Source organism: Lottia gigantea, assembly GCF_000327385.1.
Source record: "Lottia gigantea unplaced genomic scaffold LOTGIsca_3, whole genome shotgun sequence".
In the NCBI taxonomy this organism is placed as follows: Eukaryota; Metazoa; Mollusca; class Gastropoda; family Lottiidae; genus Lottia; species Lottia gigantea.
The window spans coordinates 5709685-5731752 of NW_008708986.1; the positions used below are offsets into that span (position 1 = coordinate 5709685).

General features: G+C 34.7%; 3 protein-coding genes across 3 annotated transcripts; 1 reads left to right on the plus strand and 2 right to left on the minus strand.

Moving 5' to 3' along the window:
• The first annotated feature begins 1498 nt into the window (after window positions 1-1498).
• On the plus strand, window positions 1499-3847 carry LOTGIDRAFT_228679 (hypothetical protein). Its single transcript, XM_009057375.1, has 3 exons — window positions 1499-2230; window positions 2618-3399; window positions 3471-3847. Exons 1-2 carry the CDS (start codon window positions 1531-1533, stop codon window positions 2836-2838), a joined length of 921 nt encoding a protein of 306 aa, XP_009055623.1. The 5' UTR covers window positions 1499-1530; the 3' UTR covers window positions 2839-3399; window positions 3471-3847.
• A 3354-nt stretch (window positions 3848-7201) lies between these two features.
• Window positions 7202-10080, minus strand: LOTGIDRAFT_104647 (hypothetical protein; the record flags this gene model as incomplete). Its single annotated transcript, XM_009057376.1, has 3 exons — window positions 7202-7512; window positions 8307-8549; window positions 9468-10080. The coding sequence occupies 3 exons, from the start codon at window positions 10078-10080 to the stop codon at window positions 7202-7204; spliced, it is 1167 nt and encodes a 388-aa protein (XP_009055624.1).
• Window positions 10081-12118: 2038 nt separating this feature from the next.
• LOTGIDRAFT_105124 (hypothetical protein) lies at window positions 12119-12847 on the minus strand (the record flags this gene model as incomplete). Its single annotated transcript, XM_009057377.1, has 1 exon — window positions 12119-12847. A coding segment is annotated over one exon (729 nt), but the record flags the coding sequence as incomplete, so codon positions are not given.
• Between the last annotated feature and the right edge of the window lie 9221 nt (window positions 12848-22068).

Below are 22068 nucleotides of genomic sequence, written 5' to 3' on the forward strand. Positions count from 1 at the left end.
GACAAACCGTTTCGTCGTTTGGATGGGACAATTAACCGAGGCCCAGTGTGCACATTAAAGTCCCTCGACAGATGGAAATCGAAAAAGAAAAGGTAAATGCAGATTACCTGACAAAAATTCTCTCATTGTTCGCTGCATGGCGTTGTCTGTCTTCATGAGCCCACCAAGTGCTAAACAGTAGGACGTAAAACTCCATTCATTTCATTTAAATTTCACACTATAAAATTTTAAGATTAACAATTGTTAATTTCACAAGAATAAAAGAATCTCAACTACTATAGGATATGGTCGAGCCAAGTCCATGGACCCCCACCCGCCAGGTTTCCCCACCCGCAGAAAATATGTAGGAGAGCAATGTGGGGAGTGGCCCCAACCCATTTAATTCCACGGAGCCCCACTCAACTAGTTGAGCCACTGAAGAATAATAATAAGCAACAAATCAAAAATTTATTTCATCACACCTAGTTGTAAACGATGTATGGCAAACCTACTGACAAAAACGGCCAATACTATCTGGTATTTTGTACTCAAGTGTTACCAGAACTCAGGGGTTTGTCCTGGTATGCTCGTATAAACTCTTTAGCACAACATTCGAATATTTGGTGTTCCTTTTTCTAGTCCAACGTAAAGAATAATGCCCAGCAATAGCCAGAATACAACACGTCATCCCGGGTCCTCCGCTCACAGACCCATTTGCAGAATTACTTGTTAGATGACACGTAAACTAAAATCGCTGACTTCACCCGCAGGGTCATTTGGTGTGCTATTTTTACGACTTAGCTATTATCACTTTGGAACAATTCAAACAGACCGGTTTTTTTTTTTATTTCGGTGGGGCGAAATATATATCTTTAAAGAGGAGTCTGTCATCCTCACACCCTCATGTATAGACCCGATATGGGTTCTGTTTAATTAAAGGCAGTAATTATATGTTTTTATTAAATATTTATTTAAATTAACCTAAAAACTCAAGTCAGTCTATCAACCCTATAACAACCTGATTACCAGAAAACTAAAAAGGAATATAGCATTTTGTACATGTTTTTGTTGCCAAAACGAAATATTGACAAATGCGGAAATCACATGAAAATATGTTCGTTTCACAATGCTCTTTATCAGAACAAAGTGTTCAATAGATGATCACACGTTTTAGCACCTAGGAAATTTGCCATCCATTTTTCATTCTATAGTGTTTCATGTTATATTTTTTGAAGAAATCCAATTAGAGTACTCAATTGAAATTTCTGGACAGTCGTCATTCAGCTAATATGCATATGATTTACATAATCATTGACACTAATTAAATATGATTACGAACATATCGTTTGATTACGGCTTTTAAGGTGCAGAAATGTGATAACCAGCCATTAGTGAACAGGAAGTCACGTGATTTATCTCATTAATCTTACATAGCCCCTAATGAGAAATCGTGAGTAATTAAGAATTTCAAAAGGTCTTATAAACCACAATTTTCTTTCAATATTCACTTGCATCTTCACTGAGTAACAAGCCACATCTACAGTAATAGCAATGGGTTTCTTCAACGTAGTAGTTTTGGCTTTAGCCGCCATTTGCAGTCAAACATATGCCCAATTTGGAATGAATTTTGGAAGACTACCATTTGGTAACAATTTCATGGGAGGAAACCAGGGAGTGCGTACACCAGCTATGGGTCTTTCAGGATCAGCTATGATGGCAGGAAATCAAAGAGAATTGTTAACTTGTATTGGATCAACTGCCTCTGATGATTCTTTGAGAATTACCTTCGAGAAAACACCAAATAGATTCAACCGCAACCAACTCGAGATGAGCGCCAAGATTTCTGCTGGTATGAATTCACAGTTGCAAGGAACCTTCCAACTCGTTGTAACTGAATTTGGACATATTGAAGGTTACTGTGATGCCAACAGCCTTGGACCAATCATGACCAGCCAAAGTCAGACACCAGCTCCATTGATGGGTCTCAATTTCTGGAGAGGTACCGGAAGTGGAAACCGAGTCGTTGGAATCATTGGTGATAGATTCGACATCTTCGCCCAGAATACTGTCTCCATCAAAGACACCATCACCACCTTACCAGTTAACAACCTTCCAGGCTCCGGAATTGCTTTGTGTGCTGCCAACGGAATCATAGGCAACCAATGTATGAACACTATTCCACTCTGCTGTACCATCAGTAGAGATAATATGCCAGCAGATTCTATCAGACGAGGAAACGGTTTGATGCAAGGTGAGACAATCATTTAATACTATGATAAGGCTTCTCCTGATGCCACTATGGGAACAATAAGCTGTAAGTTCGTGAGAACAAAAACACCCCTTATATACACTGCACATAGCGAGTAATTCTTTACCTACTCTCTATGGACACCGGGTAGCGCCAGCGGGTATATTCAGCCTCAACAGTTTTCACCCAGTCTGCCCCATAAATGTACCCTAGTCTCGAGAAGCTAGAGCCGCCACTACCGATATCACTTTAATACGGATAATGTGGATAAGATGCACCTTTAGAACATTATTAGGTTGTTCAGATGTCCGAGAGAGAAATATATATTCGAAACTAGCTATACAAGATTAACTGTTATCAATGCATAATGGATCTCCTATTATCTTTCAGGAGCTGGTATGGGTGGTATGGGACAAGGAAACATGATGACTGATATGAACAACTTCTCACCAATGGGATCAATGGGACCCATGGGATCAATGGGATCTATGGGACCTATGGGATCAATGGGACCTATGGGAGGAAATATGGGAGCTCAACAACCAGTATTAGGTCAAGCTCAAAATCAACAAGGACCAGGATCAATGATCTTCCCTGGAAATGGACGATAAACTATGATAAATTACGCAAGCTCCCAACAGTAAAAGTTATGTATAATTACAGTAAAAAGTTTGGTAATGTTATAATTGGTTTGGGTTAAGGAAAACTGTCTCTACGTTCTTTAATGTTACTTTATCTATTAGAAATATTCAATTTTCACAATAAAATTACATGAACTTGCATTTTATCTTCAGAACAATGTCAGCAGGTCAAACATACAGATATATTGTAATATTTTAAGTATTGATATTGATTTTGATTTGAAATATATTTACTGCTTTTGGAAGAAGTATTTTAATATAAATCACTTATTTTTGAAAATACATTTATAAAAACCAACAGCAATTTCCCTATTTTATCTACTATATTTTGAAAGAAAAATTACCATTTCGGAAAGAACATTTCAATTTTTGAAGAAAAATTCTGGCAATGTTCAGTAGGCCTATTCTTGGTAAATTATGTTAACACCAATATAAACTTTGGCCAACTTTTTTTAACTCATCTATTCTTAAAATATAACAGGGGTTTTCAACTGGAGGGAATTAACCCTAAGGAAATAATTTTTGAAAATTGTTGTGGTCTGGCATAAAATGTTTGGTCAATTATGATTTAAGTCGTTATGTTTAGTTAGGATATATTCTCCGACATGAAAACGATTGCAGGTAAAATCTAGGAGAGGGCCTCATGTAATCAATCAAAGATTCTGAAAGGAATGAAAGAAAGATAAAGTTTTAAAACAACTGGTCTATAAAGAAGATATACAATTAAAAATTTTTGAAACTTTTAATGTAAATGAAAGCTTAATCAAAACAGAGACAGACATTCCAATTGGTAGACATTATAAATTTTTCTAAGCATTATTGTCTAGAAATCAGACAATATCTAGTATATAATTGTACTGCTGAAGTTTTTAGTTTATTAAGTTTATGTATAAAACTCATATTGTCTCATTTGTAATTGTGATATTGAATTGTCAATTTATTGTGAATTATTGAAAAATAAATAATTGGTTTAGAATTCAATAACTTTGTAATTTTCTTGATCCTGTCAAAAAGAACCATTTAATAGAGCTATAGTTTTTGCTCAGCTATAAAATCAGGTGCATCGTGTCCAAACCACATACAGTGTACTTTGTGAAATTCGACATTTGAGTATTCCGACATTCAGCGTAATCCGACATCATTTTCTGGTCCCGATTTATTTCCTTCTCAGGCTAGTTTAAAAACTCTATGTACTCCGACACTCTGTGTATTCCGAATTACGACACTAATTAGTGGTCCCGACACTCAGAAAAATCTGTATAATCCGACAACTACTCATCACTTATCGTCAATTAGATAATCGCTTATTTCATTGATAATCCGGCTTACTTCCTCGGGTTAATAAGAACATGTCAAAACCAGGTGCAGAAAAAAAACGAGGGAGATCCATTATAATTTGGAATCGGGTTAAAACAAAACCCAAAATACTTGACAACCGGATCAGTTAACAAACCTATCGAGTCACCACATTCTTCAACAATGGATCACCTCCGAAGCAATGAGCTTAAGTATTTTCATTTTATGGACAGAAGTAAAATATTTTCGGTAATATCGGTAATCAGATTTCGGCATTAAAATGCAGTAAAAAATTTGAATACTTACCACAACTCATTAATTGAACTACTAAGGAATTAAATATTGTAAACAGTGAGTAGAGTTACTTCCCTTTGGCTAGGCAAAGGGTGGGGATATACATGTAGGGGGTAAGGTAAGGTAAGTATTGGGGTGAAAGCCGAGATCAGGCCGACGTTTGGAAGCACTGGCACAAGCATCAGAATATTTCTTACCTTGAGGATTCGAACCCACGGCACCTATTCGCTTAGCAGACGACAATCCGCTACCGACTGAGCTGGTATAAGGTAGAGTAGGTTAGGGTTAGGTATTGGTTAGGGTTGGGTAGGGATATGTAGGGTTAGGTTGGGCAGGCTAGGATTAGGTTCAGAAATTCACCATAATTGGCTTGTGAACGCGATAAAGGCGACAGTTTTAATTGTGATGAAACTTAGTGTGCAGATGTATATTGATGTATCGATGTTCCCGAATTTTCTTTGTTTTAGTAATTGCCGTTGACCTGGCCTGACCTGGTAGATACTACAGATGACACCCAAAGTTGATGGAACTTTTTTGACGTACAACCATATCGATTTGTTGTCGGATGTGTTCGATGAACCGTTTGACGAAATCAACGGTATTAGATTCGATCCGATCTTGTAAAATGCTTATTTTTAATGATGAGATCTTTCAACCTTTGCCAGTTACTGCCTTTTCAAAGCAACTTAAGTCCTGCTTTAATATAATTTGCGGATCTGCGGATTAAATGCCTTTGAGGCAACCGCTCGTTGATTTAATTTGGCTAAAGTATTTGTTTATTTTCAGTATTCGTTTCCCCCAATGCTTCTAAGCATATAGTACGGTGTGTTTGGCAGTTTGTTGATTCCCTTATATGACCTAATTAAAAACAAACCAAGTTATAGTTTTTGGTTATAATAAAAACATTGAATATGTTTACTGTTAAAAAGTGTTGAATATGCAATTAGAGACCAATCACTTGTGGCTGCAGATCCGGATTTTCACAAGTAAAGTCGCGAATAAGAATAGCGCATATAAGTAGCTCTGATGCAAGTGAGTTTTAAGTTGCGTTCGAAACACATGACGACTTTCATTAATCGCAACCTTACGCAACTGTTGGTCGCTATGCCGTAGGGGCACGAAAAAATAGTACTGTTAGCCTTAGATTGTTTCTGGGTTGTTATAATTTTACAGAAATGAAAAAAAAAGAATATATGGATATCTGGTTTTATAGAAAGAAATTAATTATCAGTCCAAAATGTGAGTTATTTTCAAATGTAAATCACGAAACCTTATAGTTCTTGTACACATTTTAAGACAAAATATACAATTGAAAACTTAATTTGGAAATTACTGAAAAAGGAAGTCAGACAGTTTGCGGACAGAAGTTTATGCCGGAAGCGTCATTTTTGTCATTTTTGCCAATGAACATTATTATTGAATTATATCTTTATCATTACACATTCTTTTAAAAGAGACGATGAGTTGTGAAAACTATTACTGATTGGCTTAGCTAAAAAAAAATTCCCGTTTTTGAGACTAAAATAGGATTGGTCAAGAAAAAAATGGCGCATCTGTCCCTTTAAATATTTAGTTATAATATAGTTTCTATACCAAACTTTCCCACAAACAAAATGACAAAATTTAACAATTATATATAATCATATCAGACCAGTCCATTTTCAAACCTTATAACAGTTATAATCATCTGTTTATTTCAAAACCAAACTTCCCCAAAACAACAAAACGTTAACGATTAACCTGTTTGACCAACAGTACGACCGAAACATGGTCACTCACGTCCAGTGGCTCAACTAGAGGAGTGGGGCCCTATGGACCATCCCCCAAAATGGTACTTTGTATTTCAATTTTGTATATTTTTTTTTATCTCAGGGTGTGGGCCTGTGGACATGGTTCAACCAGTCCTTATATGGTAGTTGAGTCAGCCCAGTTCCAAATCTAATAACAAATATAACAATCTGTTTATGTCAAACAAACTTTCCCACAAACAACAAATCGTTAACCCGTTTATACTAAGAACTAAATCGAAAAAAAAAACAACAGAACGACCGAAACATGGCCCAGTGGCTCAACTAGAAAAGTGGGGCTCCGTAGACTTAAGGGGGTGCCCCCCTCCCCCGCCAAAAAATGGTACTTTTTACATTAATTTTGTATTTTTTTATCTCAGGGTCGGGGCCCGTGGATTTGGTTCAACCAGTCCTTAAGGTAGTTGAGCCAGTCCAGTTTCAAACCCTATAACAATTTAACAATATATGATCCCTCAGAGAATTAAAAGTGAAAAAACAAATTAAATACTTTGACTAAGACAAATCAGTTTCCATTTAGACAAATCTTTTAACGTAATGACGTAATTTCATACTAATAACCTTATTTTTTAGATTCAATAGTTATCTAACAAGATTTGTACCAAAGGCCTGTCCAAGAGGCAATATATTTAACCAATCAAGCGTGCCATGTAAAACCTGTTTCTTTAAAATATGGAATTGTGGGATATCGCAATCTAGAGTAGACAGCCTCTTTGGGTTTCGCTATCCCATAATTCCTTACAGAAGAAACAGGTTTTACATGAACGCTTTGATTGGTTGAAAATAGCATCATTTGAGCGGGCTAGAAAACTATTAAGAATAAAATGGAGACGAAATATCAGAAAACTAAAAAAGGTACCTCAATATAATAACTATACAACAGAACAATGTTTATTCTTGCAATTAAAAAGGCAACTTAAATCATAAACGCCGTTCCATCAAACTCGATTTTTGACGAAATCCAATGTTTTATAATAAGAATCATTAAATGTTAACTTTTCTAAATATTCATCTCGTGTTCTGTTATACAGAAATTCTTCCAGGCAGTCTAAGGCATAATGTTGGTAATCAAAATAGAATTTATTGGCAAACATTTCTTTCCGCGATGCTAGTAAAGGGAGATCACCAATACCTAACACACAGATTTGCCGTACTCGCTTCCCCTTACATGGCCAGTCGAATGGCCAAGTTCCCCAGTTTTTAAACCGAGTTAGGAATGGTTTCGAATTTGTATTAGTTTCAGGAATACCTATAATAGAAAGAAAGTCAAATTAAATGGCGATCTGATGCAATTAAATAAATAACGGAATATAATTTTATGGTATACTCGTTTAAATAATTTACCTGATGATACCAATGTAAATTATTGAAACGTTGTGTTAATCAGGATAAGTACACCGTAACAGTGAACAGTATTCTGTTATTTACTGTGTTCTCAACCCCTAAATGTAGCGTACGGGTCTGGATGTTTTGCGTTCTGATTTGTTTCCGAGTTACAACACTCTCCGAAGTAAGTTATGCAATACGCTAAAGAGATCGTTTTAGTCGACTAACAAAACAAGCCAAGATTTAAAAGATACTATAACGAAAGAAAACATCCCGATCTGCATTATCATCTGACTAAGGGCCCCATACACGATCAACTTGTTCGCAAGTTAATTGATGTCAATTAATTGATTCAATGAATTGAAGGTCCTCATACACGATCAATGTTTATAACAACTTATTTCATTCTGATCAAGATATTTGATATGGAAGGATCTGTAGCACTTGTCCTGGAGGATACTCCAAAACGAAAAAGAGGAGTGGAATTCAGGCTTAAAAATCATACTTTAAATTGAAAAAAGGTTGAATTATTCTACTATCACCAAGAACAGATGAAGTTTTTGCACCAGATAATGACGTCACTTGATTTGTATTTTACAAAATAAAGTAATCTGAGTTTTTAAGGAATTTATAATAGTCTCAAAAATACAAACAATAGCGAGAAATCCTCTCAATTCCTTAAACTATACAAAATCTAAAATAAAATATAATTTTTACCTGTATAAGTTCCTGGAATCCCAAGATGTGGGTTATGATTTAAAGTTGCAAAAAATATCTCATCTGGAACGTCTACGAGTTTGGTCCATTGTAAAAAATCTTTGGCTGTCTGGTTGTTCAAAACATAATCTACAAAGCCTCGATTAACAGCAATGTGCGCTGATCCTTTTACTGGGCGGATTCTATGAGGAGGAGGTTTCGTAACTTTCAACCATCTTCTTCTGTTGGCTCTGAAATAATTTACTTTCAAAATATACTTAACGGTATTTTGAACGAAATTGGAAATACACCATGTTAATTTTTTTTACTATTTCAGCTATACGAATAACTTTTTAAAACAGAAATCAGACGCCAGTTCCTTCTACAAGTGAAGTAAAATTAAGAAAAATATATCATTTGAAATGAACATGTTATATTACTCCCAAACCTAGTGACTAAGTGATATTTTGACAACAGAAGTACATCGTCTTCTAACAATTCGACCCCCCCCCCCCCCTTCCTCCTTTTTTGTCCAAATGGGATGGGACTAGCATTGGATTTCGAAGTTGAGAAAGAAATTGTTAGGTACTTATGCAACTACAGATGTAATGTCTAAAAATCTGCCAGGGTACAGGTTGGAATGAAATCGATCATTTATTGTGATGTAATTACTTGTAAACTAGATATTTGACCCAGACGAAATGAACTCTCAGTAATTGTACATTCTCAGTCATCCATTAATCTCTGGCCTGCCTTTTACAATATTAAATATTGGCTTGATTTTCCATGTTTTAGTAATGAGGGAAGCTATATATTCTAGAATTCCACATGGTCTTAGGATTGTCTGCGCGATTGTCCTCAATTATTTATATCTTAGAGTCTTAGTTCCCAACCTAATGTAGAAGTACTCCTTAGTGGTACTTGAAACCACCTAAATGATTTATGAAAAACTTTTGAAATAGTTTTAGAACGTATTGTTGTATAATGTTTTATCGAAGTATTTCTGTTTATTGTGCGAAGATTGTAAGCCATTTGATAGGAATTTAGCGATTAATATTTGCCTAAACAATCAATCTGAACTTCAAGTGTCAACCAAATGTGACGCAGTGATATCATACAAAGGCCAAAACCTACTTTGGATTTATTAAGAATGCATAGGCCATACCAACCTTTTTACGGTACCTTCCAAATCATTGGAACCATTATAAGCCTTCAATATTCTCACTAATTCAAAATTAGTTTTCAGAGGAAATTCTTGGCCAGTCAAATTGATAAAATATTTCCAGTTTTTATGCTTGAATAACAATTCCATACAAAGTAGTTCGGGTTCTAGCACTGAAAATGTGCCCCATTGTACATCCACCGGTGTTGGAATTAGGAAAACATTATCAAAACACTCAACTATCACTTTGACGGTATTTTGTATATCTTCATTGGCCTTGACGTCAACGTGTACGCAATAGTAATTCTGTGGTCGGTATATGGCACGCAAGAGACGTTCAAACTGCTCTACGTCTTTGAACATGAGGATGCTAAAGGCTATTGGGAAATCACGTTCTTCGGATGTTAAGGGTTTGGTTATGTATCCCCTGTCGCTTTTAAAGCGTTGACAATTCCTAGTGTGGACGTAATACCATACCAGTGATATATGGTTAACGCTGTCCCACTTCAACAGACTTTTAGCTTTCTTTTGTTCTCTTTTATCGCCATCAAATAAAGCTCGACAATTAACATCGTTTACTTTTATCACAGTATAGTTGAACACTCCAGGTAATTTAGGACTTCCGGTCTCCATTGACGATTTAAGTGATGCGTATGCGGCAATACACTTAGTTTCAATCTGATATAAACATCCTTTATTCTTGCAATTAAAATTACAATAAAATATTACCAACGACCAGATGACCAGCAAAGTCAAAAATGACTTCCACACAAAGATGGGTCGAACTGGACCCATAATTGGCCTTCACAACCATGATAACTTTGACATCATTTCTTCAGCAATGAAGTTCCCAAACGTCCATTTTGTCTCTACTAATCCATTGCAATCATTGCAGACGTACTGAACACCAATTCTTGAAATAATGCACCATCACAGCATTGTTCCTGGAATATATATTATGAAGACAATTGGATTTCATATAGCTTAGGAAACGGATAATTGCTTACAAGAGAAAAGGGAAAGGTTCTAATGCCTTACTGTAAATACGTTAACAACACTAATCTGGCATTCAATAAAATACAGACTCTTAAATTAAATCAAACTGCAATATTCACTGATGTAATGTAAATATCGAGTAACAGACCAGTTTGTAACCAATTACATCGAATCCCATCAAAATAATAACAAGGAAAAATTCTCATAACAAAAAATGTGTGAAATGTTCATCAGAAGGAAATTTTAATTTGCTCTTACCCAAGATTTCCAAATTTGTCATTGCTCTGAAATCCTAGCAACTAGAACCGATGAACACATGTATGTATAAACATTATCCATTATCGTACGATCAGATTACGATTTTTGATCATCCTACGTATGATAATGGTGGCAAAAATGTTCCGAGTGACATCCTTGGTTGCCTTGGCCCGTTGATATGGGTTTATCGACTAACTTGAGGAAAATATTTGGGTCGTTTGAGTCAACTTACACAATTAAATAAAAAAAAATATGATTCCCTAACTAAAGTTACCAACAATAATTATTCAATTTGATTTTGGGCTAAATTAGGAAAGGAGCTAGAAATCACAATATAACAAAAGGAAAGTAGCTAGAAATCACAATATAACAAAAGGAAAGTAGCTAGAAATCACAATATTACAATTGGAAAGTAGCTAGAAATCACAATATTACAATTGGAAAGTAGCTAGAAATCACAATATTACCATTGGAATGCAGCTAGAATCATAATATAACAAAATGAATATAGCTGAAAACGCAATATAACTCACCAAATTTCCACACGTCGGAGATGTAAGAAGACTACTAAACGAGATAAATCTGTGATGGCTGTCTAAGTGAATATCATCAATCGATACTATAGAACCTGGTCATCTCCCAACCTTATCAGCTTTGAAACCACAGGGATTTGTCTTGGCTCATATATTTATTGACAATACTGATATGAAGATGGTTTTGGGTTAATTGAGGTCAGTTAGGGTGTATTTTGGAATATATACGATCTGGATAGATGACAACTCCAGTCCAGAACGTCTACAAAAATGCAACTGATAAATAATTCATGACTCTTTCATCCACATTTCATAGACCAAATGGAATACAGTGGATTTTTACGTCATACTTTTTTTCTGCTATTGATTTTGTCGAGGAAGACTGAAAACGCAAAGTCGGTTAGACTTGTAGACTAACTCTGAAAGCAACTTCGTTGTTACGGTCGTCTCACTGAAAACGAAACATTAAATGTACGACCACATGTGTTGGTGCGTGTATGAAGTTCACGAGTGTTCCGAGTTGCAATGATGATTATATCGTAGCATTTACGGTATGTAGTAATAGTATGCAATAAGGGAAATTTTATTGACTAAATTTCATATTTACAGTCAATGTCATTTCGGATATATATCACTGCCTCACACCCCTGTGATGTTTCGTTCAACCTGATAGTTGTTTAAATGGAAGTGTTGAAGTAGAAAATAACGGGAGAATAATAAACTATAAGATGAGCCAATCTAACATAAAAACTATTGACTAACTGTCTGTAGAAGGAGTTATCACATCGTATTTCTCACCAATCGATAACTACAACCAACATATCTGTATCGCCAACAGTTCAGGCTAAATTCCTATCAAGATTAGTGATATATCTCTATAAACTTTAGTGAGAAATTGACCGCCAAGAAGATTCTATATTCAGACCCATTGGAATTCGATAATGCTCTTGAATATCAGTGCTGCTTTCATGTGGATCTAGAATCACAATATCAGTATTGGTTGCATGTAGATCCAGAGACACAATATCAGTATTGGTTACATGTGGATCTAGAGACACAATATTAGTATTGGTTACATGTGGATCTAGAGACACAATATCAGTATTGGTTGCATGTGGATCTAGAGACACAATATTAGTATTGGTTACATGTGGATCTAGAGACACAATATCAGTATTGGTTGCATGTGGATCTAGAGACACAATATTAGTATTGGTTGCATGTGGATCTAGAGACACAATATTAGTATTGGTTGCATGTGGATCTAGAGACACAATAGTCGTATTGGTTACATGTGGATCTAGAGACACAATATTAGTATTGGTTACATGTGGATCTAGAGACACAATATTAGTATTGGTTACATGTGGATCTAGAGACACAATATCAGTATTGGTTACATGTGGATCTAGAGACACAATATCAGTATTGGTTACATGTGGATCTAGAGACACAATATCAGTATTGGTTGCATGTGGATCTAGAGACACAATATCAGTATTGGTTACATGTGGATCTAGAGACACAATATCAGTATTGGTTGCATGTAGATCCAGAGACACAATAGTCGTATTGGTTACATGTAGATCTAGAAACACAATAGTCGTATTGGTTACGTGTCGATCAGTAGAAACACAATATCAGTGTTGGTTACAAGTAGATCAGTATTGGTTAGTGTGGATTAAAAAACACAATATCAGTATTGGTAACGTGTAGATTAAAAAAAAAAAACAATATCAGTATTGGTTAATGTAGATTTTACAAAAACACAATATCAGTATAGGTAACGTGCAGATTTAAAAAACACAATATCAGTATTGGTTAATGTAGATTTTAAAAAAACACAATATCAGTATTGGTTAATGTAGATTTAAAAAAAAACACAATATCAGTATTGGTTACGTGTAGATTAAAAAAACACAATATCAGTATTGGTTACGTGTAGATCTTTAAGCACAAAATGTTCCTAACATTTAAATCTTAAAAAAAAACTACAATCTACACATTACATCGAACAAACTAGCATGTAACACGAAATTACAAATTTATTGGTAAGCGAGAAAATATGCTGAAAAAGGCAATCTTAAAATAAAAGGGGGAAGATTCTTACCTGGAGAATTGCTTAAAGCCTAATCTCTCACGATAATATGTTATGTACCAAAAGAATTCAAATGGTAATTTGTTCTATATTCCTTTATATGAACAAACAGAAATTAATTGAACTCTATTGGAACTGTCAAGGAAGTAGACTGTCGAGTCAACTATGTAAAACGTAACCACTGTGTTTGTTCATAAATGCTAATATATTCACATGGTTAAAAGTGATAAAAATCTATTATGTTAAACAGTTGATTAAAATTTCAACTCCCATTGTTTTCACTTTTTATTCGAATTTAGAGACCCCGCCTGTGAAGTATACGTGACTGGTAAATTCCATAATATAGAGAATTCAATAATTTGTCGACGGTACGTATTAATGCGTGTCGTATGCAGAAAGTTTTAATAAATGTGATATACATCAAGCTTTTGGACTACAGTTTACATGGCTTATCACAATCATCAAGTATTCATTACACAGGCTAAACTATGTGTTGTTTCTGTGCATCATGACGTTTTCCGCTATATTGATTAGACAATACAAACCAGTTATATAGATATAAAAGAATCCTACAAGCAAAACAATTTCAGTAAACATCCAAAGTCCAAAGTATGATAAAATCGAGAGCACTAATCACATAGTATTGGACTTCTCAAACGAGATGTACTATCAAGTGTTTCAAAAAAGAGTTTCGAGTTTCGTGCACACCCTTTACATTAATTATGTACCATTTCAGATTTTCATTTGCGTTGAAGTCAACATCAAACAAATTTACAATGATTCTTAGTAGACAAGATATCTTACCGAAGCTCTTGAATTTATTAGTTTACAGCCTGAAATAAAATGATTTAGTCACAAGTTATAGTCATTCGAAGTTTCTCTTCTGTATATAGAACAGACATATTATATAGAAATACACAGTGAAATTCCTGGCAAATCTGTCTCCTTAACAGGGGAAGTGTTGACAAAATAAGCTACGACTTTTCGCTTTTTACATGTAAACCCTGCAGGGGCGGCGATACGTTTTGCAGTTGGTCGAAGGGGGAGAGGAGAGGGAGGGGCGGGGGGTATAGTATAGATATAGTTTCGGGTCAGTTTGTATTTGTAGGACAAATTGAATTTTGAAGGTATTGTCTCGATATTTGCAGGGATTGTACCCGGAATAATTTTTGATCATTGAATACCAATATATATGGGTTGTTTTAAACTAAAACATATAGCATTGTATTCAATACGCGGCTAACATAATTCATGATGAAACGGGTGTCTCATAACCGATAAATTTTGATAGAGAAATATGAAACAGGTGTCTCATAACCGATAAATTTTGATAGAGAAATGTTTATTGACTCATGCAACCTTTGTAAATAAAACAGACAAATACGTCAAGCATCCTGTAGATTATCATTGTCTTTGAGATTACTGGCTTAGTGGAATAAACAGATAAGATTATCGGATAAATAACAACCAAGAGATTAAGTCCCATGCGAGAAATATCAGAAAAGTTGCCAAAAGTGGCTTTATAACAATGCACAATGACAAACTAGTTCAGTAGAGATTTAGGTTAAAAAAAAAGAACTGTCTTAACATATTTGGCACCTTTGTGTTGCATTGTTTTATTTCAAACGCATTTTCGCTACTGTAAAATCTCTCATTTTAATGCTTTAAAATACAAGTTAATAGAATAATAACAAAATATTCTCTCCACATTTACGACGGTTTCCTTGTGGAGATGATGGATGTCAAAAATTATAATGATGTACATCAACGTAACTCTACCTTAGTTTTAGTATTAATTTTCAGTACATGTGACATAGTGGTAAAAAGGTCAAAATATTGAAAGTGTATCTAGACCCGTATCTACAGATGAATATTTGCCCATTAACGAAACTGTCAATATGCATTTTGGCAGCTGATAGACATTTTAATCAATAATTATGTCATGTTATTTTTATATAGCGAACTATGCACGTAAAATATATCTCGAAATTAGTTATATTAAGGAGTATGTATGTCTGCTATCTTAGAAAAGTTTCCCTTGTAGTCTTACTCTTCATGGCACTGTTAAAGGGACAGTCTGCAAAAGTTAAAACTTAAAGGGACACGTTTCTCTAGATTTTGGTGTATTGTTATCATAAATTTGAGCACAAAAATCTTTCTTTCTGGTAACTTATATTTGTTGAATCATACCAAAATTCAACCGTATCAAAGATCATTTGGATATAATCATACACATAAAATTCTGACACAAAACTTAAAACTAGAATGTAGACGTAAACAATAGAACGTAAATCATTAATTAATTTCTTATAGAAACAAGTTTTTTTTTATTTCAATGCATGAAACACGCGCAATTTGACATTCGACTTTCTAGGTTGATTTATTGTGTATGATTAATTGAGTAAGTAAATATTATATTACCATTGAGGTCATAATCTCGCCATGATTTTTGAAACTACGGGAACCACAAACGTTAGACCAGAAGCGAGTAATTTCCATAATTGATAAAAATCAACTAACGACGTTATTCATTAACCTAAGTAGCATACAGATGCACGCGCCTCAAAGCTTACAGTTTATGACTATTTTAGAATTGTGATGGAACCAGAAACGTGACTTCAATTCGATTCGCTGTTTTAAAGGGGAACAGTCGGCATTTTCGGCGATTTGATTTGGATATTTATTGTGCTTTAATAGTCTTAAGAAGTACTAAAACGCACGAAAATCCCTTCAAATATACCTCAAACTAGAAATTTCATTGTGTATTCCTTTATATGTGTTTCTATGTATGACGTTTAACTTTCAAACGTCAATAATTATGGATATACATGGATTTGAAGGCTCAAATTTCGACGATGAGCTGTGAACACTATCAATAATAATGTAAGCTAAAAAAAAATCCTGTTTCTGAAACTAATGTATGATTGGTCGAACGGATAGTGAAGGTGCTCCTTAAACTTTTTCAAAGGTTAGGTTCATGACATATTTTAATATAAAATTGTATGTTTAACGCAACTCTTTGGAAGGCAATTATTTTCTTTGTAGGTTTCCTTTAAAGAGATATAGACGACTAAATATGCTATTTTAGCCTCATTCAAGTTATCTGTATTTCTCTACGACAACAAAACATCTGTTTCTTCAATGTTTAAAGAAAACCGTGCGTATGTCTGTGTAAAAACATTTACATTCAAAAGTTTAAACTATATTTACCAAATACTGGAATTGTGATGTTTTTACCTAAATATTGTTTAGATGTATAGTTTCATTGCAAATTTCCATCTTATTTATACAACCCATCCTTCTAATTAGCGCTAATATGAATCGTTTTTTTTTATTTCCTATTTTTATAGTATAATTTCATGGTTCAAGCTGCTATTTTTGCATAAACTCATTTAAAATGCAAAAAGAGTCATTATCAATTGACTTCACATGGTGCCATCTCATTAAAATGCAGTTTCGTTTCGTGATTTTATTTATTTGTTTATTTCAACTTGTCAAGTGGAACCCAATTCTTCAAGAGGGCACCAAAACATTTGTCAACAAAAGTCTGCAATTGGCACAGGAGCGCCCCCCTCTTGTTATGATTTTAGATATTCAAAATTTTATAAAAACAGTGTTGAATCATATTTCTCTTCTTGACTTCAAAAGGTGAACATACACAGGTAAGTTGTGATAACGTCCTTTTTTTTCATTCCTGTACTTTCATACTTAACAAGTTTCTTGGCGGTCTGTGCTGCTCAATTAAATAGCATATTTTGGAAACTAATTTCATTTTAAGGTGCCAATTAACATACATTCTATTAGCTGACTCGTGTCTCGAACAAGTAGGTTATAATTTTGTTTTTGTCGTTATAGTATATCCAGGAGTATTAATTGCCTTGTTGTTTTTACCATCATGAATTTCATTGTAAACTTGCAAATTTAAATAGAAGGTTATTAAAAGCAGTAAAGATTGTCACTTTAAAATTCGCACGCATGCAGTTGAAGGCTACATGAATTTTCCTTAAATAGACTTTTGTATTTCTGTGTGCAGAACTTTTGAGTTTTGCAGCAGCATTTGCAAAGATAAAGTCAGCACGTTTTATCTTAGGATGGGATCCACGGAGCAAGTGAGAATTAAGCCCCAGCAGAATTTCTACAGTTCAGCAGAGATTGATTAATTTGGAGTATCTTTGTACAAAATCAGAAAGATAGGGTTTTTGGCACCGTAAGGAATGACTTTCCGGGGCTTCTAATTCTCCAAATTTTCAGGGGGAAGGGGCCCAGACTTACAGCTTGTAGAAGTCGTGGTGCTTTGTGCTGAGCACAAAGTCAGGGCCCCATCACCAATTCACTCCTGACGATGGGGCCGGGTAAAGCCAAAGTTTGGCCAACATCTTGATGTAGGTGCAGTTGAAAATATTGATATCGATGATGACACACAGACCTGCCAACTAGTTATCAAGAACCTCTTCGACAGCTGAACGCACCGTTTTCGTTCTGAAACGAGTCAAATCTAGAATACTTCCTTAGAAGTTATGATGAGTGTGGCGCCAGCTGCTTCTTATGTTTCACCAAAATGATGTGTGGTTTTTTGGGTTCGTTTTGTGGTTCGGATCGTTAGTACTTGGGTTATTCACCCTCCATGGTCCAAAACCCGATTAGAGGTACTGCTGCTGATGACATATGAGCGGCTGATTTTCTGGGCACTACGAAGAACTTATGGGTACATTCGGGCAAGAGCCTTCTGAATACCGACAGCAAACGTGAAGAAAACGCTACAAAAAGTAAGATTAAAAACTTTACATCAGTCGATATCAACCCGCTACATGTGGATATATTACTATAACCTAGTACTAATTACTAATAATTACTAGGCCATGGCCCACAAACAATAGCCTAGTACTACCAGTGGCCCAGTAACAATAGACTAGTTCTACATTTACAATACTTACCTGTGATCTAGTAACACTGCTCTGGTACTGGTAGCCTAGAACTACAATTAGCTCAGTAACAACACGGTGATACTTAGTCATCCAATAAGCATACTCCTGAACCACAAAAGACCCAAGAAACCCGGTACAATCAGGAGTCAAATATCAATAATCTGCTACTACCTGTGAGCCAGTATCAAACGCCGGCGTACAGCAAGTGGTCGAATCGCAAAAGACTATTCCTTCCAATGGTCCAGTAATAATGACCCAGTACAATCAGTGATCAAAATACCCTGTTACAGCCAATGGACCAGTTAAATGATCTACTATTACTACTACAAGAGTTTCAATATTAATAGCCTGATTCTTCCCGTGGCCTACTAGAGAGTACCTTGGTACAGGCAATGCCCAAGATACAATACCCCCGTGCTACCTGTGGCCCATTGTTAGCCTTTGTTATCTGTTAAGAGCATTATAATTGTTAGCCTTTGTTAGCTGCTGCATGCAGTGGATTATTATTCAAATGATAGCCTTTGTTAGCTGTTCGTAGCAACTATCATTTACCTCTGGATGTTATAAGCAGTAATAGCCACTAACAACTTCTTGAAAGAATCAACTAATAATAGGCGAATCGGGTGACCAACGATATCGGTGTAAAGACATTTTGCAACCATTGCCAATGACGCACAAAATCAGTAATAGCTCATACCGAGCTCATAACGGTCAGGATGTTTTACTGTCGCCGTGCCTGATAATCTCGATACCCCTTAGGGAAGTACTTTAGCAAAAAAAATAAAGAATTTGTTTTCGTTATTACTTTTTTTTCGAAATAAAGTACATTGCATCAAAGTGACACCGTTCTGAAATTTATAACTGAATGAACACCGGACCAGGAAGTAGTTAAACTGACATTTTTCATTAATTAAGTATCATACAGTATAACAGTAATTTAAGTGATCACTGTATTTTTCCTTCCTGAAATGGATAAAGTACCCGAGTACTATGAAGTTATTATAAGTTCACCATTTGATCAAATAAAATGTAACTGTGCAAAAACATGTGACCCCAGGCAAGGCAATCTCGTCTCATACTATCATAATATATATCACAATATATAGACAATTAAAGGCAAATATCCATATCCATTTGACCAATTGCGCATTTGTCGTAGAAACGGGAATAATATAGCCAAGCTTTTTAAGCGATTTTTGTACATTTCTAGTACTTCTGTTTACATAATTATATTCAAGATCCAAATCAACCCCCGAAAATTGTGAACCTAGTCTACCCACGTAACGAAGCTTCTTCTCCCTCGCCCTCCACAAACCAAGTCGGAGGGCACAATTAAAACTTTTCAATTAAACTATGATCATTAATATATATTTTATTTACATTGCACTTTGATTTATCATTAATTTTTACTTAATGACCTAGGCCAGTGCTTTTGTGAGGCTATGATCTTAATATCATACACCTTTAGCTAATTATGAATTAATTATGGACATGTGAGACAAACTGGTATTTTCCCAAGTCATTAGAAGACCTCTACTTTCTATTCATATAAATATTAGCATTTTCATTTTCATAAATGAAAATAAGGGAACCCATCTTTAAAACACTTTTAGCGTCTTTCAATAATTACTTAAAAAAGATTCTGTTGTATATTTATGATACCAGGGCACAATATCACTCCTATTGGCCAAGTTTGAGAATCTAAATTTTATATGTATTTTTAGAGGTTAAATTATTCATTTAAAGAATATTTATTCGTATGTGTTGGTAAATTGCTTGAAATCAAAGTAATTGTTAATTAAGTTTTTCTTTCCCATTTCCTCAGTCATATTATGTTTAGAACTATATTATTTTCGATTTTCAATGAACCTTTTCATCTAGGGCATTCCCTTTGCGGTAGTCCTATTCAAAGCTGATTTTTTCGTTGGAATTCTGGACGTAAAAAAATCGCACAGATAAAAAAAGAATATATAAACATAAAACAGTATTATTTATCTTTTATTTCAAGATGTATGTTAATCGTTTACATATAAAACTGTCTTAAGACAATCAAACCTATGGAATGTTATTAAGATTCTCCGACATCTTTACCATGGCAACCGCTACTTTTACTTTGCCTATGTCAATATGACGTCATGTTGACCGAGACTATAGTGAAACCTGTCTAAACATTGCTAGTATTACTCAGATACCATCTACATACCACGAACATAGTCTCTTCTTTTATACAAATTTATCATCAATTGCCGTTATGTTTATTGTAAAACCAAGTTATAATAAGACCACTGTGAGTCTTTAACTTTATTTAAAAGTATAACTATCGACAGGATTCCCCTGTGACCCAGGTCTAATTAGAGCAGTATTGCATCGCAGTTTGCAATCCAATATTTCTTATGATTGGCAAAATCAAAATGACGATCTACGAATCAAATCAAATTGTGTTGATAAATCAAGAAATTTACGACAACTCTCGGCCTTAAGGAACTAACGTCATTGGCAAGATCGTTCTGAATTCTACAATTGGAGCATTTTGAATTACTACCGAATACTTATGAAATGCGAATCAAAATTTAACATGTTAACCCAAAGCTGAAATTTCGGTGTCTTAAATTGCTATTCAAATTTTTCAATTTAAATTGAACCCTGCTGCAAGTGATCCCGGAATTTTCACAACGATTTAGTGGATCCACGTGTCTAGGACATCAAGAACCTTTTAAGAGTCTCTTAGTGCGAAGGGACAATCAATTTGGTCCTGTGCTAAAGGAAAGTTCTTAATATTTGGAAGGACAAGAAGAAATACCCTGACATATCTTTCCATGGCCAGTCTAATAAGATGTGAAGTTGGCATTTTCAAATTTATTCCATAAAGAGATCATTAGTAGGCCTACAATAGTCATTAACAATCTTCACAATCTAATCAATGAAAAAATAAAGAGTCGGATTATCCGAGTCTTCTACTTAACCCTTGTGCTAGAACTTGGGGTATTTCGGGACCCCAGCACCAATTTTTTTCGAATTTCCAAAATGCCATCGAAGATAGCAATTTGGTTATTTCAAACATTGTAGCTGAATGAATTTTTAATCTGTTCATGATCAGTCTACTGTGCAACAATCACAATTAGCGGATATGCTAACCTTTTAAATTGAAACACACCATGCTAGTATGTTGGGGTACATTTAGACCCCAGATAAATTTAGTGCTAAAACTGGATTTCAGTGAATAAAATTAAATTGTAATGTACTCCTAAAGCTAGTTATCTTAGGTTAAAGTCAATTTGGCACTAAACCGAAATGTCCCCATGTCAAAATGGCCCCAAAAGTCAAAATTAGTCGAAATGACCCCAAATACAATAGTCAAAATGGCCCCTAAAATTACTCTTTGATTTCAACCAAAATCATTGGTCGAAATGATCCTCCACCCCCAAAATTAAAAATGTCCCTAGTTTAAAAAATATTCTAACTTTGATAATTAATTATAATTAGTAGCTTATCTGAGTGATTATCAAAGACTAATAATAATAGTTTGTAACTTATGTGATGATTAATGAAAGAAAAAAGACAATAGTTTATAGCTTATTGAGGTGATGATGTGTATATTGGTTTTGAAATAAATACTGTTTAAACCAAGTCAAATTTTTCCATGACAGCCAAGTAATATATAGAATTGGTTGAAAGTGGGGTCGAGTTTCAATACACCTGTAAGAATTGTATTGTACAATACGGAAACTATTAACAAATCTTAACAACATTTGATCGATAATAAACTTTGACACAGTGCATCATTTCAAAGATTAAGGTAATCTGTTATACA